This window comes from Engraulis encrasicolus, chromosome 12, assembly GCF_034702125.1.
Source record: "Engraulis encrasicolus isolate BLACKSEA-1 chromosome 12, IST_EnEncr_1.0, whole genome shotgun sequence".
Taxonomy (NCBI): domain Eukaryota; kingdom Metazoa; phylum Chordata; class Actinopteri; order Clupeiformes; family Engraulidae; genus Engraulis; species Engraulis encrasicolus.
In genome coordinates, this window is record NC_085868.1 from 5,164,365 (window position 1) to 5,189,395 (window position 25,031).

Genomic DNA, 25,031 nt, shown 5'->3' on the forward strand with positions numbered 1-25,031 from the left:
TCAGTAGCATTTTTGTTTTTCTCTTCGGTGTAGCTCAGGATACTGCTGATATCTTGGCTACCTTTCCTAATTGGTTAATTAGGTAGTTAATTTAAGCAATTAAGCCTGAGATTTTGAACTGTAATTGGTGCCTCTTTCTGAAGTTCAAGTTTAAGGTGGCTTTGTTGGTTAAGAGAGAGTAACCTGTTTTTTTTGTGCCTCGTTTTTTTGTTTGTGCCTCTTTTTTTTATTTTGGTGGGGTATTGCTTGCTAAGCAGAGTAGTGCATTGGGAGTGGGTTGCTCTTAGCTACTCTAGCTTGTGAACTGTCTACTCGTTAGGCCAACTGGTCACACCTGAGCTTGAGCATGGCATCTCCAGCTACTGATGAGTTTATTGCTGACCCTTCGGAGGAGTTGCTAGCAGCACTAAACAAAGAGCAACTCTGGGAAGTGGCCGAGCATTATGAATTGCTATTAACTGCTCAGGAAGGAAATGTAAAAGAAACCCTTTACTTAGCCATTAAAAACATGCTGTGTGAGAAAGGTGTGTTTGGTGGAAGTGAGCCTGGTGAAGACAAAAAGCTGCAAGTGGAGAGGTTAAGGACTGAACATGCTAAAGTAGCTTTAATGGAGAAAGAAGGACAACTTGAAATTCGTAAGCTTGAAATGCAGGTTGAGTTGAAAAGACTTGAGTTGGAGAATGCCCGTGATGAACGTGCATTCATTCTCAGAAGGCTTGAACTCGAGTCTGGTGCTAAAGAAATTTCTTCCATTCCATCTCCTTCCTCTACTCCATCTCCGTCTTTAGACCCTCCAGCCTCATCGCAGAGTAGCCAGTGCTTAGATTTTGATGTCTATCGTAATTTCCGCCTTGTTCCACCTTTTGCAGAGAAAGATGTCGACAAATATTTTGCACATTTTGAAAGGGTAGCAACCACACTGAAGTGGCCTAAAGAGGTGTGGCCTCTGATGCTTCAGTGTGTGTTTACTGGAAGGGCCAGAGATGTTCTGATTTCCCTTAGCTTGGAACAAGCCAGTAAATATGATGTAGTGAAGAAAGCCATCCTACATGCTTATGAACTTGTTCCTGAAGCGTACCGCCAACGGTTTCGAGACTGTCGGAAGCTTGATGAACAAACATACATGGAGTTTGCCAGACAGAAGACCTTGCTTTTTGGTAGGTGGTGTTCTGCTCAACAAGTGTCTTCAGTAGAGGGACTACAACAACTAATCCTTCTAGAGGATTTCATAAATTGCCTCCCTGAGTCAGTAGCCACTTACCTAAATGAACGGCAGGTTAGAGAGCTAGATAAAGCTGCTGTCCTGGCAGATGAGTATGTCCTAACTCATCGTGTGTTCAAGTCTGGTTGGGGTTTTGCTAATGGGAATAGTCAACACACTTCTTGTACACCACCGCTTTCTCCTCCTGTTAGGTCTGCACAACCCAGAATGAACAAAAGCCTAATTTGTTTTTACTGTGACAAGGCTGGTCACAAGGTGAAGCAGTGCCCGCTCTTGAGAGACAGAGACAGAGACGAAGAAGTAAGGTCTGCATGTTTGGTAACATGTGCTGAACAGCAGGGTCAGACTGCTGCAAGTGTCATACCTGCTCATTACTCCCCTTTTGTTAGTGAAGGAATGGTCTCTCTTCCAAGTCAACAAAACGAGGTGTCTGTGAGTATCCTCAGAGACACAGGAGCAACACAATCACTTCTGTTAGAAGGTATGTTGCCACTGTCGGACAAAACGGCAACAGGGCAGCAGGTTTTGTTAAAAGGGTTTGAGAATACTACTACTCCTGTTCCACTTCACCAGATCAACCTGAAATCCAAGATGGCGAGTGGCAAGGTTGTGGTAGGTGTGAGGAAGTCACTTCCTGTACCTGGAATTTCTCTAATTCTTGGAAATGACCTGGCTGGTGAAAAGGTTTTTGGAGACTGTGACAAGTTAAAATCTTCAAATGGTGAGAGAGATATACCTGTGGACTCTGAGGTGCTTGAAAATCTCAGAAGTACGCCTATTGTTAATGAGTACCAGAAAAACAGATTGGATAATGTGACGAGCAGTTTCATGTTATGTTTACCCTCTGTAATGATCTTACTTGTCTTAAGTGTTTTGTGTATCTTTGCAGTGCATGGAGTTTACCCTGGGATGGCGTCACCCAGCCAGAACCCATGTAGGAATGGTATAGGTACAGTACTCTTTGCTGGTTTCCCTACCCAGAAATTTGGTCAACTGTACCATGGAAATGGTCTTCCTTATGCGAGCCATGTCAGGCTAGTCGGGCCCTACTGGCATGGTCTCTATGGATAGTGGGGGGATAATTGGTTATTCCTGTTTGAATTTAGTGAATTTTGGAATAAAGAAATTTAATTATTGACTTTGTTTGGGTGGTCTTAAATCTCTTACCTCTAATCCTAGGTACCAGGGTAGACGGTGAGATGGGGATCATGGACCACAGTGGCTCTTTATTTTTTTTGTGATGTGATGTTTTGATGTTTTCTGATGGCAAACATCTTTTTATGGGGGGAGGTGTTACGACCCCCTGTGCTCCCCCTCCAGGCCATTCCCTGCCAGTGCACGGGTAGGGATAGGTGTGGCTCTCCTGCAGGTCTCCTCTGCCAGTGCACAGGTGGGGTGGGGCCTGATTAGTCTAATTGAGTGCACCTGGGCTCTGGTGGTGGGTATTTAAGAAGCTAGCTTCAGTTCTTTTGTTAGGCACTTTTGGGTAGGGACTGGAGGCTTTTGGTTGGCCTTGGTTAGGTTTGGTTTATTTAGGTTTTGGATAGGCACATAGGGTTTTCATACAGGTTTCTCTGAATCTCTCTCTCTCTTTTGCTCTTCCTTTCTCTCACTCTCCTGTCCTTTCTGTTGCTCTCTCTGTTCTGTTGTTTTTAGGAACTGACTGACTGATTACTGACACATACTTCGCATGCACACACGCTTGACATCATACAACCCCTAGACATTTGGCCATTGAAGACATTTGAAAATAAATATTTGAAAACTGTATTTTGGTTGTCGTGTCCCTCTTTTATGTTTCAACCCTTGTAACGAGCCAGGGTCGTAACACATGTTAAATCCAAAGACGACTGCAGAACTGCACAGCTGAGACACCAGGGACACAGAAAGCAGTCTAGCATCTCTCCTGTCACTCAGGTGCAACCAACAAGGTTCAAATACAGCATGCAAGCAACCAACATGCACATCATTTCTACAGGACGGTGCACAGCCAAGAAGCGTGGCAAGAAGAGAGGATGAACAGAAATGGATGACCCAGGCCCCTCAACATCTAATTCTTCTCCACTCCACTCGTCAAGAAACAAAGCTCCATCTGCCAAAAGGCCGATGGTGAACTACTTTATCTGGTCAGAACTGCAAATGCCGGAAAATCTCCAAAGGCTGCTTTGGAACAGTCCCAGAATCTCACACTCAAAACTAGACTGAACACCCGCATCTCAGCAGATGATGCACATGCAATTGATGTATGATATCACAAAGATTGTGGGACAAAACATGTTTCATGTACTGCCAGACTCAGACCTGACAGAAATACAACTGTCAAAGAAGCCTTGACGTTAACATGTCTGCTTGAGCTGATCAACCGTATTGATGTGGAAACACAAAACAAAGCATGGACATCATTGAAAAAAATGTATGTCAACATGCTTGATTCAGAAGCCTTGGAGAATCATGAACTTGCATTCAGTAGAAAGTGGCCGAAAGAGAGACACACCCTTGCTAGTCTGTACAATTCAGCTGGGACATCATTGATGTTGCTGGATACTTGTATGGCATCTGTTCCCTGGCCTGTCTTGGTGAAGGTTGCAATGTTTGTCCTTGTCACCTGTGCTGCTTTGTAAATTGCTTTCATGTTATCATATTCATCAGTTGTCATTGCAGCATGAACCATGTCTTCTTCACATGCTTCTGGACTTTTGACTTCTTTAGGTCATTTAGAACAGACAGATTTCAGTTATGGCAAGACTGTGAGGATTCTCTTTTTCAGTCACTTTCTACTGAATGCAATCTTTGTGATATTGGACAGCAATTGAATGTGCATCATCTGCTGAGATGCTGGTGGTCATTCTTGTTTTCAGGGTGGGATTCTGGGACTTTACAGCAGCCTTTAGAGTTTTACTGCCATTTGCAGTTTTGACCTGATACAGCAGTTCACTATCGTCCTTTTGGTAGAAGAAGCATGGTTTCTTATCGAGTGGACTCGTACGAAATCTTGTGGATAGTGGAGAAGAATCAGATGCTGAGGTGCCTGGGTCAGTCATTTTTCAGTCATTTTTCGAGACTTGGTCTGACCAAGTCCATAACAATTAACATTTCCCAAACGGCATGGTTGATCTGCCTCCTTAGGTTTGCTACTGGTTGACTGTTGTCCGACCAAGTGAGTGGAGTTCCCGATTTTTTTGAGATCAGAAACAATATTTACATTTCTCTTGGCCTGCCTAGAAGCAGTGCAGAAGGTGCTGCATCACTGGGAGGTTGTGGCCTGTCTAGTGCAGTTCTGCAGTCGTCTTTTGATTTTAACATAGCCCCCATCACTCAGACTGGCCCCCTCTTGAACTACTTCCAGTACATGTCCATCGGCGTCTAATCTTGGATTCTGGACCAGAACCACCTTTTGGCATCGTCAGACTGGCATAAAACACACAGCTTCCAGTTAATGAGCTCTGATGCTCTTCACCCATGATTATAACCAGAACAAACAGCAAACAGAACCCTCACCGTTACACTCCACCACCATCACCAACACCAGTTAATGACAGTATGTGCATTAACAATATTAATAACACCAATTTATTACTTGATTTGTAACTGTGTCTTGCAGTCAGATTCCAGGATCATCATACAGAAAATACATGCATGCTGAAGGAAGGCAAAAGAAAAGGCAAAAATTTAACGCCTGTTGACATTCAATATATTCACTACATGGCACTGCTCCTGATACTGGATACAATGTAGCTGGTATGAGCTTTGCACAAGCAAGCCTGGATATATACAGCACAATGCTGGACACGTAAACTGTTTTGCACATTCTAGCTGGGATGTTTTGTATGGTGGGCTTGACAGACATGCATCTACTTGTAGATACTATACAGTAAATCACCAGTTCAAATAAATTAGCATGGTAACAAACTGTCTGAGAACATTAAAACTACCACCAGTAGATTCAGTGACCCTGAAAATGTAGGTTTAGCAGTTTGAATCAATGTTTTAGCTCATTCAGAAGCTGAGATATTGCAAAATTATGGTTTTTCGGAAGCCATTTTGAAAAAATCCAAGATGGCCGCCATTTGTGCAAATGGAAACATGGTTTTTCTGATTGCTTATACAATATACTTTTCAAAAATGTATAGTTTTCCAAATCCCCATAAAAATCCAGCGAAAGGTTCAGATCCAAACGTAATGAACCTGACTAATTTAACGGACTGACGAACGGACTTCGAAATGGCTGCGCATACCAGGGACAGGGACGCCATGTTAAATCAGGCTATAGGGCTTTTAAACACAATTATAGATTCTCCTGGAAATTCAGGCGTTAACATCCAGGCAGGTGTAAGAAAAAAGTGGTATGTGCGTGAGGGAAAAGTCAAGCATGTGCGTAGTAACACTGGTATGTGTGCGAGCTTTAAGGGTGTATGTGCATAGAAAAGTGGGATATGTGCGAAGTAAAGTCTAATTATGTGTGAGCGTTTGGCGTGCATGTGCAAATAAAAGTATTGTGCGTATGAGTGTAATGTGTGTATGTGTGAGAGGCAAAAGTGGTGTGTGTGCGAGGTCAAAGTAGTTAGTGTGTGAGATTTTGTTACTGCGTGCATGAAAATGTGGCGTATGCACAACGTTTTCCTGTTCGAGTGCAAGCAAATAACAGTGTACGTGCAAACCTTTCGGGTGCATGTGCGAGGAAAAGTAATGTACGTGCAAGCTTTTAGCGGTGATGTGCGAGGAAAAGTAAGGTACGTGCAAGCTTTTAGCGGTGATGTGCGAGGAAAAGTAAGGTACGTGCAAGCTTTTAGCGGTGATGTGTATGCAATTCCTGACATATTGGCTAGGCGGCGCCTCATAAGTATGGGTTCAGGATTTGGGCCCCACATGAAGGGAGGGCCCCACCTTGTTGGCGTGGTCCAATGGCAGTGGCCTCACAAAGGTAGATTGGCGCAGGACACACACACACACACACACACACACACACACACACACACACACACACACACACACACACCCTTTTACTCCCATCACTAAATCCTACATCCTGTTGCACTAAAATAGTTGTTTAAATTATTTACTTGCCCTGTGTCCTTATATTGTACACATAAACACATTTCGTTAAGTCTAAATCAAGTAACTCCAGGTCAAACATACATTTGTGATACCAGCCTGTCCAGTTAGTAGGCAACACTGATTGTGAGTCCATTTTGCCTACTGTAGTGCAAATTTAGCAATCAATGGGTATTTGACCATTTGACCATCAACATGCACATGTACATGTAAGTGCCCTGCAAAGCTCATTTAATCCTTGTACCCTGGTGTACTGCCATGTCTCCTGGCATGCCATCCATGCTCTGGACACTGTGTTTTGGCACACTTTCTTGCCACAGCACACATTGGTGTGCCATCTTGGAGGACTAACACTACCTGAGCAAATTCAGCGGGTGGCGGAGTGTGTGAAACTGTCAAAATGTAGCCTAAAAGCAAGCCAGGATGAAAAGGGGGAAATGACCAGTGGACATTGCCTTCAGAAGGTATGTTGGTTATTACCTCTACTTTCTATCCATTGCTTATTATTACATTTGTACTACAGTAGGCACAATGGATTCACGATGAGTGTTGCTTCCTGAATGGACAGGCTGGTTCATATAAGTATGTATGATTGACTTTGAGTTGCATTGCATTGTTTTGATGTTCACTTTTATTTTATGGAACAGTGTAGTGTGCCTGTAGCAATTTGTACATTGGTAAATTTCAATTCCATTTGTGAATTCCATTCCAAAATGTGACTCAGTTAAGCAAAGAAGGCAGATGCAGAAAACAGTTGTGTGGGAAAAAAAACTTTTATTAGAAATCTTACAGTGCATTGGAGTAAGCTTATACATTTCTGCAATATTATGAATGACTGACTAGCGATAATTTCAGTGTGTGTAAGTATTCATTTTTACACAAAGGTTTCAAGGTGGTGCATGAGGTGGTCTGTGTTTAAATCAGCACCTTGTGGCCTGTGCTGCAGGTAACTTGTAAATCATTTGTTGCTCGAATTGCATATGTGACAAAATTAACTTTGAACTAGTGTAGTATCCTTGGCTTTACACAATTAGCATGACAGATGGTTTTACAGGTTATGTGTCACAGTACCTTGCATTGCCAACATCAGCTGTGATTTACAGAAAAAAAGCCAATGTTACAGTCTAATATTTAAAACCTTTGATTGAAATGTGTGCGCTACCAGTACTGTTTCCAAGCCATTTTTACCAAGTGTGGGATGCAAAATATGGAGTGTAGTGTATGATTCATATTTTGGCCCATGTGAAATGGATCACGAAGCATCAGTGGTAGCAGTGATCGTGGAATGTGTGAGTTAGTTTACTAAACCAGAAGTGTTGTTAGTAGCCTATTTGCTTGATTCAAAACAGCACGACATTTCAAACCCTTGTCAGATGGTAAAACAAAACAAACACAAAATGCCACAAAAATATGGTCCTTGCAGGTTGTAGGTAAAATTGGTCTACAATGTTCAAGTGTATTTTCTTCACTTATGTGGAAGTCAACATCAGAGTGCATAAACTTTAAAACACATACTAATGGTTATAATTTGCAGTATCTTTAGATGAAATAAATATTTAATCTAGATATTTCTTACAAATGTAGAAAAAAGGTGTAAGTTACAGAATGCCAAGTATGTTAAGATGAGAAACAACACTACAATGATGGAAAAGGTCTTCAAAACGTGAATTAAAATACATGTACAAAAATAAACAAGCTTTCTACTCATGTAGACCACTCCACTACAAAAACATTCTGTTCTGCTCTTTCCTTTTCCCTCCTGCCTTTCCATAATAACTGACAAGCTACGTACGAGCCATTGATGTGTCTTTGGTCAGAGGGCAGCTCAACATCAGTCATCTCTCTCTCTCTCTCTCTCTCTCTCTCTCTCTCTCTCTCTCTCTCTCTCTCTCTCTCTCTCTCTCTCTCTCTCTCTCTCTCTCACACACACACACACACACACACACACACACACACACACACACACACACACACACACACACACACACACACACACACACACAGAAGTCGCAACCTGCAACCTGCAACCTACTCCATCCTTGTTGGATAATCACAAAATGATAGACACTGCAGTTGTGTGAATTGCTTCATCCTGGACAACCTTTAGCATGCCTACCCATGAGACGTGTAATTTAGTCAAGCAAATCCCATTATTAGTGTTCAAAATGAAAAGCAGCCTGTCTAGGTAATAGATGGGTCTTGTTCCCTGGCTCAGTGACCAATACCATAGTCGGTTATGCTAGTGAAGGCTAATGTATGAGTACAGGTACAGTACATAATAAAACAATAATATCAGTGCATCAATGAGACTAGCTATGAATGACTGATCTCTCTTACTATACATCTCGCTTACAGCTATTACCGGTCTTCAAATAATGGTATAGGCAATTTTCAAGACCATAGTTGTGAGCAGAAATTACTGTTACAACACTGGTGCTCTATGGCAAATTTGAACAAATGCATTGCAACCAACAATAAGGCTAACTTGGTTGCCCCTTGGCTGTGGGGAAAGAGACAAAGGACTATTGTCCTATTTCTCCCCCGATTTGACATTGGAGGAAATAAAAAACAATTTTGTTTTGGAATGTGACTATGACTTTTGACCTGAGCCAAAACAACCCCCTGATGTTCAAGACATCTGTCCAAACAGGGACACACAGAGTGCTGGACATGACAGGACAGGACATGGCAACACAGGAGAGGAGATGTGGCTTTATGGCTCTCTGATTCACTGATATTTAAAGTGGTACCGCACCATTTCTGGAAATGAGCTCATTTCACACCTCCTCTTCAGTTAAATAACTGAGTTTTACCTTTCTCCTGTTCTTCCAGCTGTTCTCTTAGTCTGGCGATGGTACTTTCCGTTCCAAGCTAGCAACTATCACTGAATCTCATGTCAGCAGCTGTTAGTTGGTCCCATACAATTCAATTGTATGTCAGCTTGGAGGTAGAAATTGCTTTGCTCGGCTCAGAAAACGGTTGAAAGAACAGGAGACAGATAAAACTCAATAATTTAACTCAATAGGAAGCGTAAAAAACAGCTTATTTCCAGAAATGCTCAGGTGTTGCTTTAAGGCCATTTGAATGACTCACTTCCAGAACACTCCAAACATCTCAACACACAACAAAAAACCTTACACTTTAGCCTAAAGACCTTAAATGTAAAAAAAACAAACCCCTTTAAATTGTGAAACCTTACATTATACATTTTTAAACTGTAAATGCTAAAAGAAAAGAGACATCAACAAAGCTTTACAAATGTGCCAGGATGAGGACTATGGCTATGGGTCCAGTCAAAACCAGACAGAATGTGAAGGCACTTGTACTTAATAATAACAAATTTAAAACAAATAAAAATAAAGTTAAAATCAGTTTGACACACACTACTGGTGTATATCTCCCAGTGCTTGGCCCCATTTTCACACAGGCCAGTGGAGGAGTCAGCTTTCAGCACCATAAGGAACAAGGAAGTCACACACAGCAGAGCCGATCTGGCCTCACTTGGTCTTCTCCAACTGATTCGTACAGAGGCTCTGGAATGCCACGATTCATATACAATTCTCTGAGATGTTCATGTGATATTACCCAATCGTTAATACTTTGTTGTAACATGTAACCTACTCTTATGCAATGTTGTCATTTTTCACCACAGAGCTCTGGGCCAGACCAACTCTGCTGTGAGGAGTAGTTGGGGAGGGGGAGGGGGACGGGGTGTAGGGTAGAGAAGGGAAGGAGAGCAGTGGGATGTGGGTAGTTGCAATGACTGTATATTCTACTACTGCATGGACATACTATATAACCTGACTATTGCCAGACTATATCACAAGTGAAATATCCTTCTGCTCGGAACGAGCACACAAGGCACCATGGAAATTCCAGGCCATGGATTTCCCGGTTTAATTGGCCAATCGGTTACTGGGTAAGTGTGGCTGTAAGAAGAGTATATATAGGGATAGGTGGGGATTGATGGGAAGGTGGTGGGTAGTAGTGTCAGTGAGTGGTGTTTTGTGGTGTGTGGCCTGACTACCCTCTCCAGGTTTCCTCTACTTGCTGCTGGCGAGGCTGTTCTCGATGCAGAGCAGCACGTAGGAGTTCTTGCAGCTGCGCTGGCTCTGCTGCAGCAGGCGGCCATCTTGGATTGAGGCGGCCATGCCGGTGAGGGCGGGGTTGGCCTCGCGCCACGTCTCGCAGTAGCTGTCCGTCACACGCTGCCCGCGCGGGCTCGAGCCGTGCCACACCATCTTCTCTGGCCTATGGGACGTAATACATTATTATCATTAGCACACACACATGCACACAGACACACACTTGGGCACGGGCATTGGACTTCATGTGTCAGGAGATCTACATCAATGTATGTGGACTCACCAGAACTCGTGTCGGTACGCCTCCATATTTAACACTGATTTAACCGATTTTAGCCTGGAGCAACATACGCTGCATTCAGGTTCTTGAGATTTTAAGGTTTTTTTTTTTTAATTAACAATGTGGTCATGTTACAGCTGAATGAACAAATTCTAATGCAAAATGAGGGTCCTATCTTTTAAATGCAACTTATTTAATGTTTTATGTGCTTCGGAGGCTGAGATATTTAGGTTAAAATAGGCAGAGGGCACCTTATCCCAAAAAATATAAATATAAATATTGAGGGTGTTCATCGACTCACATATTTCTTGCTAATTTCAATATGGTAAGTGTGTGTCCACTCACCAGGCCTCGTGTGTCATCACGTCTCTGCCATCGAATGAGTAGATGGTGGCGTTGGCACTCATCCGGCCGTTTGAGTCACTGAAGATGGCCTCCCAGTTACTGAAGAGCTCCTCGTCCTGAGAACAAACGATGACAAAAATGTACAAAATCACAATACAACTCCTTGCTCTGATCAAAACAGCAACAAACCAGACGGAAAACTAAAGTACGACTCACTCTGATGACAGTCGGCATTGTAAAAGACAAAACACGTTCAGTACAGTACGTAGAACTGACAACAAATATTTCAGGTGGGACTTTCTGTACAGGCATCTGTACAGGCATCTGCATACTCTTCATTTCGACAGATACTTCCTGCCATGGCTGTAATTTTAGGTGTGAATGGTGGGAACCTAGATAAACCTAGGTCGTCCCCACCACCTTTTTCATAAACATAATGCAAAAAAATGGCATAACATGACGATTTGCCATATTGATGTCCCGTCCACTTTCCAAGCCAAACCTACACCTTTGCTTCCTTCCCTGAATCACCTTGGGGTTGTGAGGTTGACTCTCTCTCTCTCTCTCTCTCTCTCTCTCTCTCTCTCTCTCTCTCTCTCTCTCTCTCTCTCTCTCTCTCTGTCTCACCTTGAGGTTGACGATGGGCACTCTCTCGCGGTCGGACCGGCGCACGATGGTGTAGAGGTCCTGTAGCCGCGACGACAGGAAGGCTCGGAAGGTGCCCTTCATGCCGATGGCCTGGGCCTGCGTGAAGCACTCGTGATCGGCCCCGCGGATGCCTCTCATGTTTCCCTCCTGGGGGTGGTTCAGGGCGATCAGGTGCAGCTAGAGGGGGGTAATTAGAGATATGGGGGTAAATATAGTGTAACCATGTTTTTAATGAATCGTGACATGTTCCTCTGGTGGAAGGATGTGTTCGATATGACAAACGTTTTGCTAAAACCTGCGATTTTAAGTGTCTGATTTCTTGCGGAAATATTCAGTTATTCACTCTGGAACTATTGATTAAATTCTGACCAATGTCAGCAGTGTGTGGGAGTGGCTTACCGATAGTCCGGCCCTGTGTTCATGTTGCGGGACCGCTGGCTGCTGAGGCTCCCCTGGTCGGGTACGGCCGTTGGTGGGATAGCGGCCGTTGGGGTAGCGCCCATTCGTGGGGTACCGGGGGTCCCCGTTAGTGGGGTACCGGGGATCCGTGGGCTGATGGGGCTGGTGTGGGTACACCCCAGCGTAACGTGGATCAACGTGGGGCGGGTTGGGCTGGGCCGGCTGCTGAGGGTGGCCTGAAGGCTGAGACTGAGGACAGACAGTAAAAATAGGGTGTCAATATTTTAGAGCAAATATATAAATCCAGGTAGAGTACTTACTACTCTATGTAGATTCTAAATCATTTTAACAGTGTTGTCAAAGGTCAGTGCAAATTTCTGCAAGTGGCCATTATGTAATGTCAACTCTACAGCTTAAACAATAATAATAATTGTATTTGTATAGCACTGTGTCATACAAGGCATGTAACTCAAAGTGCTTAACAAATGGGAAAAAAACATTGTTAGAGATAGATTTGAAAGGAGAGGTATAGAGGAGAGGCAGAAAAAGCAGGAAGGCAGAGGAAGAAGAGATAGACAGAGAATGTAGAGTCATAAGGTCAACGTAGGTTAGGACCAGGATTCTTAGATGTGTAAGGTCCATAGTGGCTGGGCCTATCATAAGTCATAGATAGTCACACAGAGATTGGGCGCTCAGGTGCGGCCCCTGGTGGCATCAGGGGTGAGGAAAAACTCCCTTTCGCTTGATTCATAGTTTGTGAGGGGAAAAAAAAGCTCAGTGAGGTCTGAGAAAAAAGACCCCCTGTAGTCAGGAAGAAACCTCAGGCAGAGACCAGCGGCCACCTAGGGGAGCCCCCTGCCAGGGCTGGATTGCGAGTAGTAAGGGCGCTGCGGCGGCTAGGACACTATGACGCCTTAAAGAGATTAAATTAACTCTTACGCAAACAATGTTGCGTAATATTAGCTCTGAAAATGTTACACCGACCAAAGAGTCAACTTAACACTATTTTTGTATGTGGGACCAAATGTTATCTAAAGGCAGCAAGGTTAATTTAATCTCTTTAAGAGTTATATTAACAATGGTATATTTACCGGGTAGCCTGGGTAGCGGTAGGGGTCTCGAGGGGGCTGGTGCGGGTAGGTGGACGGCTGGCGAGGGTCGCTTGGTTGAGATGGGGCATGCCCCGACTGACGTGGGTCCTCAGGTTGACGTGTGTCTCCAGTGTGAGGTGGGTACCCCGTTTGGCGTGGATCACCAGTGTGGTGCGGATCTCCCGGCTGACGGGGGTCCCCACCGGTATGAGGGGGATACTGGGGCTGGCGGGGGTCGTCGGGGTGGGGAGGGTACACAGGCTGGCGGGGGTCGCCGGGCTGGGGAGGGTAGGCGGGGTTGATGGGCTGGTAGGGTGGGTACAGGGGACTCTCTCCATGGCGGGTGGGCTGGCTGTCTGGCTCCGGCTGGACGGGGTACTGGCTCCCTGTCTCCGGGTGATAGTGAGAGCTCGCCTCGGAGAGAGACGACCTAGAGTCGCCCTCTGCAGCTGCTACCTGGTTCTCCTGAGAATAGATGAGGAGAGTGGGGGGCGGGGGGCTGTGCATGAGTATTGAACCCAATAATGAGCAATATCATTTTATTATAACACCTGGTTTAACTGGGGATGGATGAAGGAAATGGGGAACATATGACTAATTAACCATACAATGGGCATCAGTAAGAATTCACACAGGGAACAACTATTACAAGTTTATTACACATCAATACTTACGTCTGTTGGGAAGGGGGTATAGTCACCAAGCTGAAAGGACACAAAGGAAATTACAATACACGTCACATATCATCACCTTAGAGATCAACAAGCAAAGTGCAGTTACACACAGCAAGTAAGGACTTACAATGCAGGTCATACAGTATATAGTCAGAGACTGACAATACAGCAACAGCACATAAGCCATCAAACAAACACAACAACAGTAAGACTCTAGACATGTACCAAGACTTTCCGGCATCCCTGGCGTACTCTGATGTACAGGTCTGTGTTGTCCAGGATGTAGACCATCGTCCCCTCCGGCTGCCGTCTGGAGGCGGACACCATGTTGTCGTAGCTCCTCAACACCATCACCTATGAGGAAGCAACATGATGTTCAGATGCTAAAAAACGTGTCACACTCTACCTCAATACTTGTCACACTCTACCAAGGGCTGATAGTATTCAGGCACAATGCCTGATTTCAGGCTTGGCCAAGTTTGCAAGAATAAAAACACTGTATTCAGTCATTATGTTTTTTTATTACAAACAATATCATGGAACCATGGAACCATCAAATTCAACTTCCGAAATTTGTTCAAAAATAAATAAATAAATTAATTAATTAATAAAAAAGGAACGCAATTAATACTTTTCCTGGTAACTAGAGACTTTTCTAGTGGAGCAACTCAGTTAGTTTTTTGGAGAAGTAACTAGTAACTATAACTGTAACTATAGTAAACCAACACTGAACATATTCCAGCCCAGAGTGCATTGCTGTCTGTCAGCACAGCAGATGTTGTGCAAAGTCAAATGAGCCTAGTGTGTCTGCAAGTATCGGAGGCCTGCGTTAGGCTATAGCCTCACCCTTATGGGCAAGGTTATTGACACACTTGGTCATGCTTTCCTTGCATGTAGCATATACTGAAACTCCTACTTCATTGGCCTCCAATTATCTGCTCCAAAGGGCCAAATTATGTAGCGCAAATGAGGCTGAGGGCCAACAATATTGTCCACTCGTATGGCCACAGATGGCACACATACTGTATGTATGCCTATATGTTTGAAATTGTTTCAACCTCATGGCAGGCCAAATGTTTGCCATGCTTGGGCTGGATCTGGCCCGAAGGCCGCCATCTGGAGACCACTGTCCTAATTGGTTTGTTTGCCCATATTGGTAGCCACTGCACTTTATCTTGAAGCGTTGGCAATGATGGGGGCGGATAATGTGACACCACTTTTTGACCGGTATACAAATATTTAACTGTACAGAGAGTAAAACCGGTTCTCTAACGCTGTGTGTGTGTGTGTGTGTGTGTGAGTGAGTGAGTGAGTGAGTGAGTGAGTGAGTGAGTGAGTGAGTGAGTGAGTGAGTGAGTGAGTGAGTGAGTGAGTGAGTGAGAGAGAGAGAGAGAGAGAGAGAGAGAGAGAGAGAGAGCGAGAGAGAGAGAGAGAGAGAGAGTGTGTGTGTGTGTGTGTGTGTGTGTGTGTGTGTCTGTGTGTGTGCGTGTGTGTGTGTGTGTGTGAGAGAGAGAGTACCTCTTATGGTTACTAGTGACCAATGAGCTGATGCTTGATTTCAAGCTAGGCCGAATTTGCAAGAATGAAGAACACTGCATTCAGTCATTATGATGTTATTCTTATTACAAAAAATACCATGGAACCATTGTATTTTCAAATTCAACTCCTTACATTTGTTTACAAAAATGAAAAATAATTAATAGCAAAAAGAGATGAGAAGGGATGGCTCCTCCCTTTGGATTAAAATGTAATTGGATGAGTATGTCTATTCACACCAAGCATGGGAGATAAATTACACGGTCTGTAAGCTCGCTTTCACTATGTAATCCAGCACAAACAGGAATGAGTGCAAGTTTAACCGTTTGACTGTTGCTCAAACAAAATTCACATTCATTTGACAAAAGGGATGGGAGTACACTTTGAACCATTCAGTTGTGGTGTTGCAAGTTGCAACTCGCAACTGCCTTCCAAAGCATGCCACTCCAAGCCACCCTTGTGCTATCTGATTTTGGCTCATCCCACTGCATAAAAGTCTTTTCACCTTCTACAGAGTCTGCATGAGTTTGAAAAGATCCTCCTTACACTGTTATATGGTCCATGCAGTGAGGATGTTTGTAATACAAGATCAGTTTAATATGAAGTGCAATGTAACTAAATGCCTGAAGCTTACAAGATCCTCCAACAATTAAATTATTCTATTAAAGAAAGAGGCATGTACCAGTTTTTTTTTTTTTTTTTAATGCATTTAAATGCAAAATTTATTTTTTGTATGCTTAGATATTTATTTTCATGTGTGCTTTTGTATATGCCTAGAGATGTACTGGGTATTTGTTTATTGTTAACTTGTTTATGGTTATATATGGGTAAATAAGTAAAATAGGTATATATTTGTCTATACGTATATGCCAATCCTTGAGTAAGTGAGTAGAAGAAAAATAATTTGTGTATCACCAGGACGACTACAGTAATGTATCATGTATCATAATGTATCATTATGCATTTCTGCTGGTTGATGCCTCCCATCAAAAAACTTCACTTCTGCCTGCAGAAGATGGAGAAATCTGAAAAACAAAAACCGAGAGGCATTGATATTAGTAATCACTCCTGGACCTAATCTTGGAAACATACATATACAGCAGGGCAAAATTCAGTGTTTTCCTTTTTTTCTTTTTCTTTTTTTACTTGCCTATGCATTGGTTGTACGGTGTACCCACTGGCGTTTCAACAGTCAGCAGTTTCGTGACACTGTTGGGAATCTTTGGTGCCCTTGCTGGTGTCTTTGGAGCACCCTTTGAGGTGCCATTTGACATCTTTTTAGTCCCCTGGCCAGCTAGTGCACAATTTTGTCCAGGCACAACTTTAGCGGACTCTTCCTTTCCTGCAGCAATCTTAACGATAGCAGGCTGTTTCACAGCAGCTGTGGCCAAAGGTTTTTCCAGACTCTTTAGAGATGGAGAGGATGCCTGTGCAAAACACGCGTCGCCTGCCAGAATGGAGATGTCTGCCAAAGATGCCGTAACCACAGCAGCTTTTTCTGCTGTATTGAAACCCTGACGACCAGCTGGACATCCAGAAGACTTTGGGAGAATGTTCTTCATCGTTGTGTCAGGAGCCTGAGTCAAGGTTAATGGAGAAGGAGGGACTTGTAGAGCTTGAGCTTCCCTCACCTCAGCAGCCTTGAGGACTTCTTCTTCTTCTTTCTCTCTGGCTAACTGCCTCTGTCTGAGGTTTTCAACAGCCCGCATTTCTATTTCCTTGAGCTTTCTCTCCTCCTCCAGCTCACTTTGCTTCCTCTTCTCCACTTTCTCCGAGCCCCATGCCTTGGTCTTCTTGACTAATTTACCCATGATGCTTCCGAGAGGAAACCCATTGCTCTTTCTGGTGGTCTTCTCAGTGGGCATCACCACTGCGTGTTGATTTTCAGCCTGTTGTTGGACTTCGGCATTTTGAGCGCTATAGTCTCTTGCGGGTTTGATGTGTAGGTCAGAAGCCTTTATCTTCATCTCTGGTGTCTTTTTCTTTTTCTCCAGCTCTTCCATGTCCTCTGCTTTCCCATCCTTCATCTCTCCTTCAAACCCATTGCTCTTTCTGGTGGTCTTCTCAGGGGGCATCACCACTGCGTGTTGATTTTCAGCCTGTTGTTGGACTTCTGCATTTTGAGCGCTATAGTCTCTTGCGGGTTTGGTGTGTAGGTCAGAAGCATTTATCTTCATCTCTGGTGACTTTTTCTTTTTCTTTTTCTCCAGCTCTTCCATGTCCTCTGCTTCCCCATCCTTCATCTCTCCTTCAAACCCATTGCTCTTTCTGGTGGTCTTCTCAGTGGGCATCATCACTGCGTGTTGATTTTCAGCCTGTTGTTGGACTTCGGCATTTTGAGCGCTATAGTCTCTTGCGGGTTTGATGTGTATGTCAGAAGCCTTTATCTTCATCTCTGGTGACTTTTTCTTTTTCTCCAGCTCTTCCATGTCCTTTGCTTTCCCATCCTTCATCTCTCCTTCAACCACTTGCTTTGTGTCTCTGTCCAAGGGAGTTTCTAGATGGTTAGCTCTTTGCCCTGTGTCTTTTTCCATTGTATTCATATCCAGCATTTTTGATGTCTCATGTTTTGTGGAGATCTTCATGAGCATTTTTTCCTGCTTTGTCTTTATTCTCAACTTTTCTCTCTCAATATCCATCTCCAGTTTTTTATATTTCTCCAGTGTCTTTCTGGCTTCCTCAATTTTTCGTCTCCTATTTTCCTGTGTCTTTTGTCTTTCCTTCTGTTTGTCAGGCACTGGAAGTATTTCTCTGAGCTTAGTAGCAGGGAGACACTGTGTGCCTGCCAAAGATGCAGAAACCGCAGCAGGTTTTGGAGCTGTTGTCAGACGCTGCTGGCCAACAGCCAAACATCTAGAAGATGGCAGGAGAACGTTCTTCACTGTTATGTCTGGAGCCTGAGTCGACAAGGTTGATGGAGGAGGAACTTGTGGCTCTTGAGCTTCCATAACCTCATCAGCCTTGAGGACTTTCTTCTCAGCAGAAAGCCTTTTTGGTGTCTGATTTACTGTGGAGAACTTCATAAGCACTTTCTCGTGCCTCGCCTTTGCTCTCATTTTTTCTGCCTCAATATCCATCATCAGTTTTTTACATTTGTACTCCCACGTCTTTTTGGCATCCTCAATTTTTTTTCTTATATTTTCTTGTGCCTTCTGTCTTCCCTTTTCAGTGTTGTCAATGTCTATCTGGGACTTGGTGTCCATGTGCTCATGTTCTGAGGACAGCTGCTGCCTGGCTGCCTCCATGAGCTCATCACACTCACGCCTCTGTATGACTCGCGTTTCTCTACTGAATTGCTTACTCTGCATGGAAAGAAGGGTTGATAATTAGTCAACATGTTGAGTCAGATACTACTGTATACAGTGAAAACCAATAAGACTCTATTTGGAATATCCAGCAACATTATTTTCTGATTCATTTTCCAGTGCATTTAATTCTAACAGCATGTGTACTTGTAAGCCTAATGTCAAGCCTAGCCCTAAAACCATAGGAATTTGTAATGCTAGCTGTAAGGTATGGGTAGATAATTATTTTTCGAAAAAATATTGCCACCTTTCACTATTTTTCATGAGGATACACTGTAACCGAGACCTTGAAATAACAAATAAATACATACATAAGTAAAAGTAAATATTAAATAAAATGTAAACTAAATAGCAATGTGTAGCAGTTTTTATAACTATAAAATAACAATACAATAGTAATACAAAATTAACAACAAAAGTAAATGCAGCTTACCATTGCTTTGCTGTAAACATCTCTGTTCAATCTGGGGTGTTTAGAATGCTACAGGCGCTACTATGACATCACCAGCTTTGGACCCATAGGCCTACTCCAGACCAGGGGTTCTGGAGTCATCACTATGAGCATGATGTCATAATGCTTGCTTCCAATGCTATCAAGACAATCTATGTACAAAATACAAAATACAATACAAATAGAAAGCCTTATATTGTCAAAATATAAAGTATAATTTTAAGCCTCCCTACGAGGCACACAGAGTCCTTGATAGATGAACACAGTCCTGCAAGTGTTAGTTCAGTATTGTGACAGCTTTGATGAAGACAACAAGGCACTTTCTTTGCACTCCCCCCCCCCCCTCTTTTTTTATTTTTATTTTTTAATCTTTTTGAGGACACAAAAAAAACCACAACAATTTTTATTCTTTATAGGCTTCAAACCTATAATAAGACGTAATAAACTAATCTTGAATCTTGAATCTTGAATCTTGCTGTGACCTGTACCAGAGGACACAGTGTGAGGAGATGGAAGCCAGGGTGCAAGGGGTCTTTGATGATAGTCCTGGCTTTTCACACTCTACCACACAACTTGTCACACTCTACCTCACTCTACTCATCATACACTGCAGTCCTCACCTCCATCCCTCCTGTCAGATTCCCATACTAACACTCAGCCCATAGTTGGGTGACCCCCTGTCCCATGCTATCCCATACCCTTTTCATGATCTCACCTGACCTGTAACACCTGCTGTACCACATATTCACTAAGTCGGAGTGGCATCACAATCACATATCTGATAACCTGTGCGGTGCTCGCTGAAAGTTTCCCCCCATGTGCTTTCAGCCATGAAATGTCACATGAAAAGTGTAAATAAAGCAGGAGTAATGCCAAAACATTGGAGTTTAACGATTCACCTCACCACGTTCTACAGCAAGAGACAAGTGGAATGTACAGGTGTGTTCAACATCTTAAAGAAACTCCCGCACACTGACCATTTAGCTGTTCTTTCTTTAATAAACGACGTTTCGGTACTAGACCTTCATCAGGCAATCCAACGGCGCCTACTCCGTGTTTCCCCCCACGTCAATATGGTGCAATGTTGACTTTAAATTCCCGGATGTCCAACTTAGTGACTACAGGCAGCACCTGCTCTGCCCAAGGCCCATTCTCCCCTCCTCTACCCAGGTGATCCATACCCAGCTTACATTACAGGTAACACCAGTCCCAGTCCAGTACTCACCCCAGTGCCTGGAGACCCGGGAGGGCCTGGTGGACCTGGAGGGCCTGGGTAGGTGGCAGCTGTGGATCAACAAGAATCATTAATCAATATATAAAAAAAATCATTAATGCAGTATCAGCAATATCAATAATGAATATCAACAAAGTAATGCAGCACTCTCAAAGTAGTGCCAGCCTACCGAAGCGGTAGCTTTCTGTTTGTATGTATTTTAACTTAAGGATTATGAAAGAGACAGAGAAAGAGAGAGAGAGAGAGAGAGAGAGAGAGAGAGAGACAGACAGACAGACAGAGAGAGAGAGAGAGAGAGAGAGAGAGAGAGAGAGAGAGAGAGAGAGAGAGACTTTTTGACTTTTAAAATCCCTTTATTGAACCAACCATGGCCCACACAACCACCACAACAACCCCACCTCCCACCCCACCCTACCCTACCCCGTTAAAACCACCCCTTACCAAAGAAACCTTAACCCACCACCCTCATTAGCTGTCCACGCCCCTTTATCCACACACCACTTCTTATCGAATAGTTCAAGGTTGTCAATAGCCTGGTAGTAGGCATGCTCCACAGTGATCCTGGACTCAACCAAGGCCTTGAACATTCCCACCCGGTCCCCCATACACCCCTCTTCCTCCAGTCTGTTATATTTCCAAATGCACAACTTCGCTTGCCCCATCAGAAAGTTCACCACTGTGCACATTAGTCCCATTTTCTTGGAGAGAGAGAGAGAGAGAGAGAGAGAGAGAGAGAGAGAGAGAGAGAGAGAGAGAGAGAGAGAGAGAGAGAGAGAGAGAGAGGCAGACAGATAGACAGACACAGAGAGAGTGTGAGGGAGTGTGACTCACTGTGTGAGGGTCGGGCCCCTGGTAGTCCAGGCCCTGGGGGTCCGGGTGGCCCGGGGGGTCCTGGGCGTCCGTATCCCGGCTGGCCTGGAGGACCCACTTGGCCTGGAGAACCCCTAACGGACTCGCCCCTCGGACCCTGGAGAAAAATAAACAGCAATGCCTTGAAAACACAGCAGGAGACTTCTGAAGGCACTATGATGGAGATGGCAGCCTGAGTTTGTAACTTCAGTGGAGAGCTTTAAATAAAAAAATCAAACTCTTTATGCTTTAGCTAAATAACGCTCATACTGCTCAAAGGAAGTAAACGTGATGTCTCTTAGAAATGGATGGTCCAGCAATACCCCAGTAGCGGGTGTTGTACCCTCCACCTGCCAGTCACTCTTAGTGTGCGTGCGTGCGTGCGTGCGTGCGTGCGTGCGTGCGTGCGTGCGTGCGTGCGTGCGTGCGTGCGTGTGTGTGTGGTGCATGCAGTGCTTACCTGGGGTCCAGGTGGGCCTGGTGGCCCAGCGATGCCTCCGTATCGGGGGTCGTAATACCCGCCGCCGCCACCACCACCTGGCTCTCCCTTCTCCCCCTTCATGCCAGTGTCCCCACGCTCGCCTCTCAGCTCATTCTGGAAAACACACGCAACACACACACACACACAGTCATATAATTTGAAAAGCAAATTTAAAGCATATTCTAAATAATGAATAACAATATCGATGAAGTTATTATAAAAAGTACAATTCCAATACCCTGAAAGCATTGAAGTCAAATCCTGGGCCACCTGCAGACATAAACCACAGTTAATCCACATGCACGTCAAATCAAGAAGCGACATGCCGATGACAGCATTATTTTGTAGCTGAGCTCTAAAGTATAGGTAGGGGTGTGGTGGCCTTTACCTGAGATGCCAGGGATGCCAGGCGCTCCTCTATCTCCCTTGTCTCCTTTCAGAGCTGCAGAGTTCACAGAGAGATGTATAAAAGTCAATGCAGCAATGCAGGAGTTGACCATTTTACATTACATGTAATTTCTTCACTCACTACTATACTTTTATTTTTTGTGAAACACTTTGAAAAACAGCATGGAATGCACTATATTAATAAAATTGCCTTGCATTGCCTCACTAATTCAATATGTTTAATGGTTCACTACATAGTACTAGCCAAGCTCTCACCACACTGAGCTTCCGCACAGCTCTGTGAGAAGTGGGCCTATTGGCATCTTTAAAATGGACCTTTACATGCCCCTAATATGGTCCTATTGGATTTGAGAAGCTTCCTGAACAGGAAAGGATTATTGTTTCAAGAAGAAATGCAGCTTGCATCGAAGGGTCTACCACACTCATTTTTGAAGGAATTTGTTGGTGGCGGGGACGGACAAATGGAACCCAAATTTGGAAACAAATCCAATGCGCCCTCTCCCAGTGGAGGTCACAAAACTGTGTGTAACTACAGGTCTGGTGAGAGTCGGGCAAATATAGTATGTTGGTCAATACACAGACTGTGAGTTAGATTGATTCAGCCCCCTACAAAATTCCACACAGTGACCATTTCACAGTAACTTCATTCACAATGTTTCAGTCTTAGACCTTAATCAGGGAAGTTTTCAGTGTGTGGGTGTTCTATATTTTCTCTCATCGGTGACCTATTGGGCTATCTGCAATGCAGCTGCCCGGTGAGGTGTGCTATAATAAATCCCAAGTTACTCCCTCCAAAGTGTACTAAAAACTTAATGTGTTATATGTCATACAACTCCTTAATAATGTTGCTGTCTTACCTGGCAAATACCTGGATGGATCTCCATGCTGCTGCAAAAATAAATGACATCAACCATTAGATGAGGAACAGTTATTGATATAGTATATGCAGAGTAGAATAGTATAGTACAGTATAGTATAATATAGTATAGTATAGTATAGTATAGTATAGTATAGTATAGTATAGTATAGTATAGTATATTTCAGTACAGTACAATACTGTATATCATAGTAGAACCATTTATAATTATACTGAAACCAAATCAAGCCAATTGTGCTGCTGTAAAACCTAAGGGCAGAAATGACTCACAGAGAAGCCGTCTAATGGGAGCACAGCTCCAGCGGGTCCAGGTGGGCCTGGGGGTCCGGGCGGTCCGGGTAGACCCTACAAGGGGGAGGAGGGAACAGGTGAGATAGGTGAGCACCACCATTAGTACCACACAGCATCAATGTCACACTGATATTAGCATTGGGAGGTGATATGTGCATTGGCATATTAACTTGAGTTTAGTCAGAGGTTGTTTTTTTCACTCCGCTACAACTACAAAACACATGAATCACACGACATAAAGGAGGTTAAGGCACTTTGTACCACTTTTAGAAACTGCCGCGTTTTCTTCTGCTGTGCAGTCCCCAGGCAAATAGGAAAATGAAACAAACAAACCGCGTTGATATTATTTTAGTCAAGTGAATACAGTTCCTCTCTAATAATCAGAGGGAGAGAGAGAGAGAGAGAGAGAGAGAGAGAAAGAAAGAGAGAGAGAGAGAAAGAGAGAGAAAGCCTCACCGGGAATCCTCCTCCGTATGAGCCTCCGCCATATCCTCCTCCGTAGCTTCCACCACCTGAGTCTCCCTTCTCTCCCTTCAGCCCATTCATACCCGGACGCCCCTGAAACACACATCATACACAGACAGACGCACATGCACGCGTGCACACACACACTCATTATGCACTCACACCTGCATATTACACACCAACACACTAACATGACATGACTGACACACATTAAGTCATTTGGAAACACTAAATACAAATGTGAGTCTTCGATTTACTAAGATGCACTGTATATCTCCTAATGCTATGACTGTCATGTATTCAGATCACTGCACATCAGAAATGATTATATTTCTCACAAATTACGCAAAAGGGTGCTTTTTAGGGCTGAGCACTTTAATCAGTATCCATGTGGTTGCTGCTTAACTTGCTTAACTCCAGTGTCTTGGAAACCTACGGTACAAAGGCAAAACCTGCTGTACAATTGGAGGGAAAACACTTACCGGCCTTCCTGGCATCCCCATCTCTCCCTTCTCTCCTGGATATCCAGGTGAGCCCTAAACACACACACATACACACGCACGCACACACACAACAACAACAACACAATAAATAACAAGAGCAATCAGAGATGCCCAATGCTAGATGCACGTCTGTCATGTTGTGTGTTTGGCGCTACCCGCAGTCGAGTCGACCTGCGGGTGAACACACAACAACAGACAAACAGACAAACATTATTGCAATACCTGGCCCAACCCACTCAGGGGGGCAATGATAGTGATAGTAGCAGTCAAATGACTATATTATACTGTAGCAAAAACTAGGCCATTTTTACACCAACAAGATTTACGTATCAATGTGAATGTATGAATATATGTATTTACTGACTATTGCTAGTCATATTAATATCAGGGTGGCATGATTCCTTCATCAGCCTTTTAACAGTGATATTATGTTTTTTTCTGGGTAGCATAACAACTTCTTGATATTGCAGTGATATTACAGGACATATTCATTGTTGCAACTACTTACGTGAGGTCCTACAGGGCCCATGGGTCCTGGCTCACCCTGGAAACAGCACAGGGACAAGAACATGAAATTAGTCAATTTTTGTTCAGCACATATTGCGACCATCTGCTGCACTAAGAGGCTTCAGTAACCCAGAGCCATGTATTGCAGTGATGTTCATCAATTCAGGTGATGATGAAATAGTAGTCTAGTCCACTTACGGCCTGTCCAGTTACGCCCAGGTACAGAGGGCTGCCATCCGCTGCCAGGATCACACCAGGCTCACCTTTCTGGCCCTGAGAAGCACCACATCAACAAAGTCATATGGTAAGAACATTCACTGACTCTGAA

General features: G+C 43.8%; 2 protein-coding genes across 2 annotated transcripts in view; both read right to left on the reverse strand.

Annotated features, from left to right (window-relative positions):
* Nucleotides 1–9,117: 9,117 nt before the first annotated feature.
* The window catches only part of col18a1b (collagen type XVIII alpha 1 chain b), a 55,513-nt gene continuing 39,599 nt past the window's right edge, over nt 9,118–25,031 (reverse strand). The window contains exons 28-45 of the mRNA XM_063212686.1: nt 24,902–24,976; nt 24,705–24,740; nt 24,176–24,229; nt 23,685–23,786; nt 23,208–23,282; nt 22,918–22,948; nt 22,041–22,094; nt 21,891–21,922; nt 21,632–21,766; nt 21,154–21,289; nt 20,314–20,372; nt 14,022–14,150; nt 13,797–13,826; nt 13,123–13,587; nt 12,032–12,280; nt 11,612–11,809; nt 10,985–11,100; nt 9,118–10,525 (exon numbers count right to left, since the gene is read on the reverse strand). Coding sequence (XP_063068756.1) covers nt 10,318–10,525; nt 10,985–11,100; nt 11,612–11,809; nt 12,032–12,280; nt 13,123–13,587; nt 13,797–13,826; nt 14,022–14,150; nt 20,314–20,372; nt 21,154–21,289; nt 21,632–21,766; nt 21,891–21,922; nt 22,041–22,094; nt 22,918–22,948; nt 23,208–23,282; nt 23,685–23,786; nt 24,176–24,229; nt 24,705–24,740; nt 24,902–24,976 — 2,184 coding nt within the window. The 3' untranslated portion in view covers nt 9,118–10,317. The remainder of the gene's footprint in view (nt 10,526–10,984; nt 11,101–11,611; nt 11,810–12,031; nt 12,281–13,122; nt 13,588–13,796; nt 13,827–14,021; nt 14,151–20,313; nt 20,373–21,153; nt 21,290–21,631; nt 21,767–21,890; nt 21,923–22,040; nt 22,095–22,917; nt 22,949–23,207; nt 23,283–23,684; nt 23,787–24,175; nt 24,230–24,704; nt 24,741–24,901; nt 24,977–25,031) is intronic.
* LOC134459225 (calponin homology domain-containing protein DDB_G0272472-like) lies at nt 15,780–19,210 on the reverse strand. The gene is made up of 3 exons (XM_063211525.1): nt 19,071–19,210; nt 16,483–18,634; nt 15,780–16,357 (listed from the first exon to the last, which is right to left on the reverse strand). The coding sequence occupies exons 1-3, from the start codon at nt 19,071–19,073 to the stop codon at nt 16,329–16,331; spliced, it is 2,184 nt and encodes a 727-aa protein (XP_063067595.1). The 5' UTR covers nt 19,074–19,210; the 3' UTR covers nt 15,780–16,328.

Coding starts and splice junctions, on each gene's coding strand:
- LOC134459225 (XM_063211525.1), bottom strand. Junction 16,358..16,482: donor ACCGTACAACCAATGCATAG/GCAAGTAAAAAA, acceptor TTTGTTTTTCAG/ATTTCTCCATCTTCTGCAGG.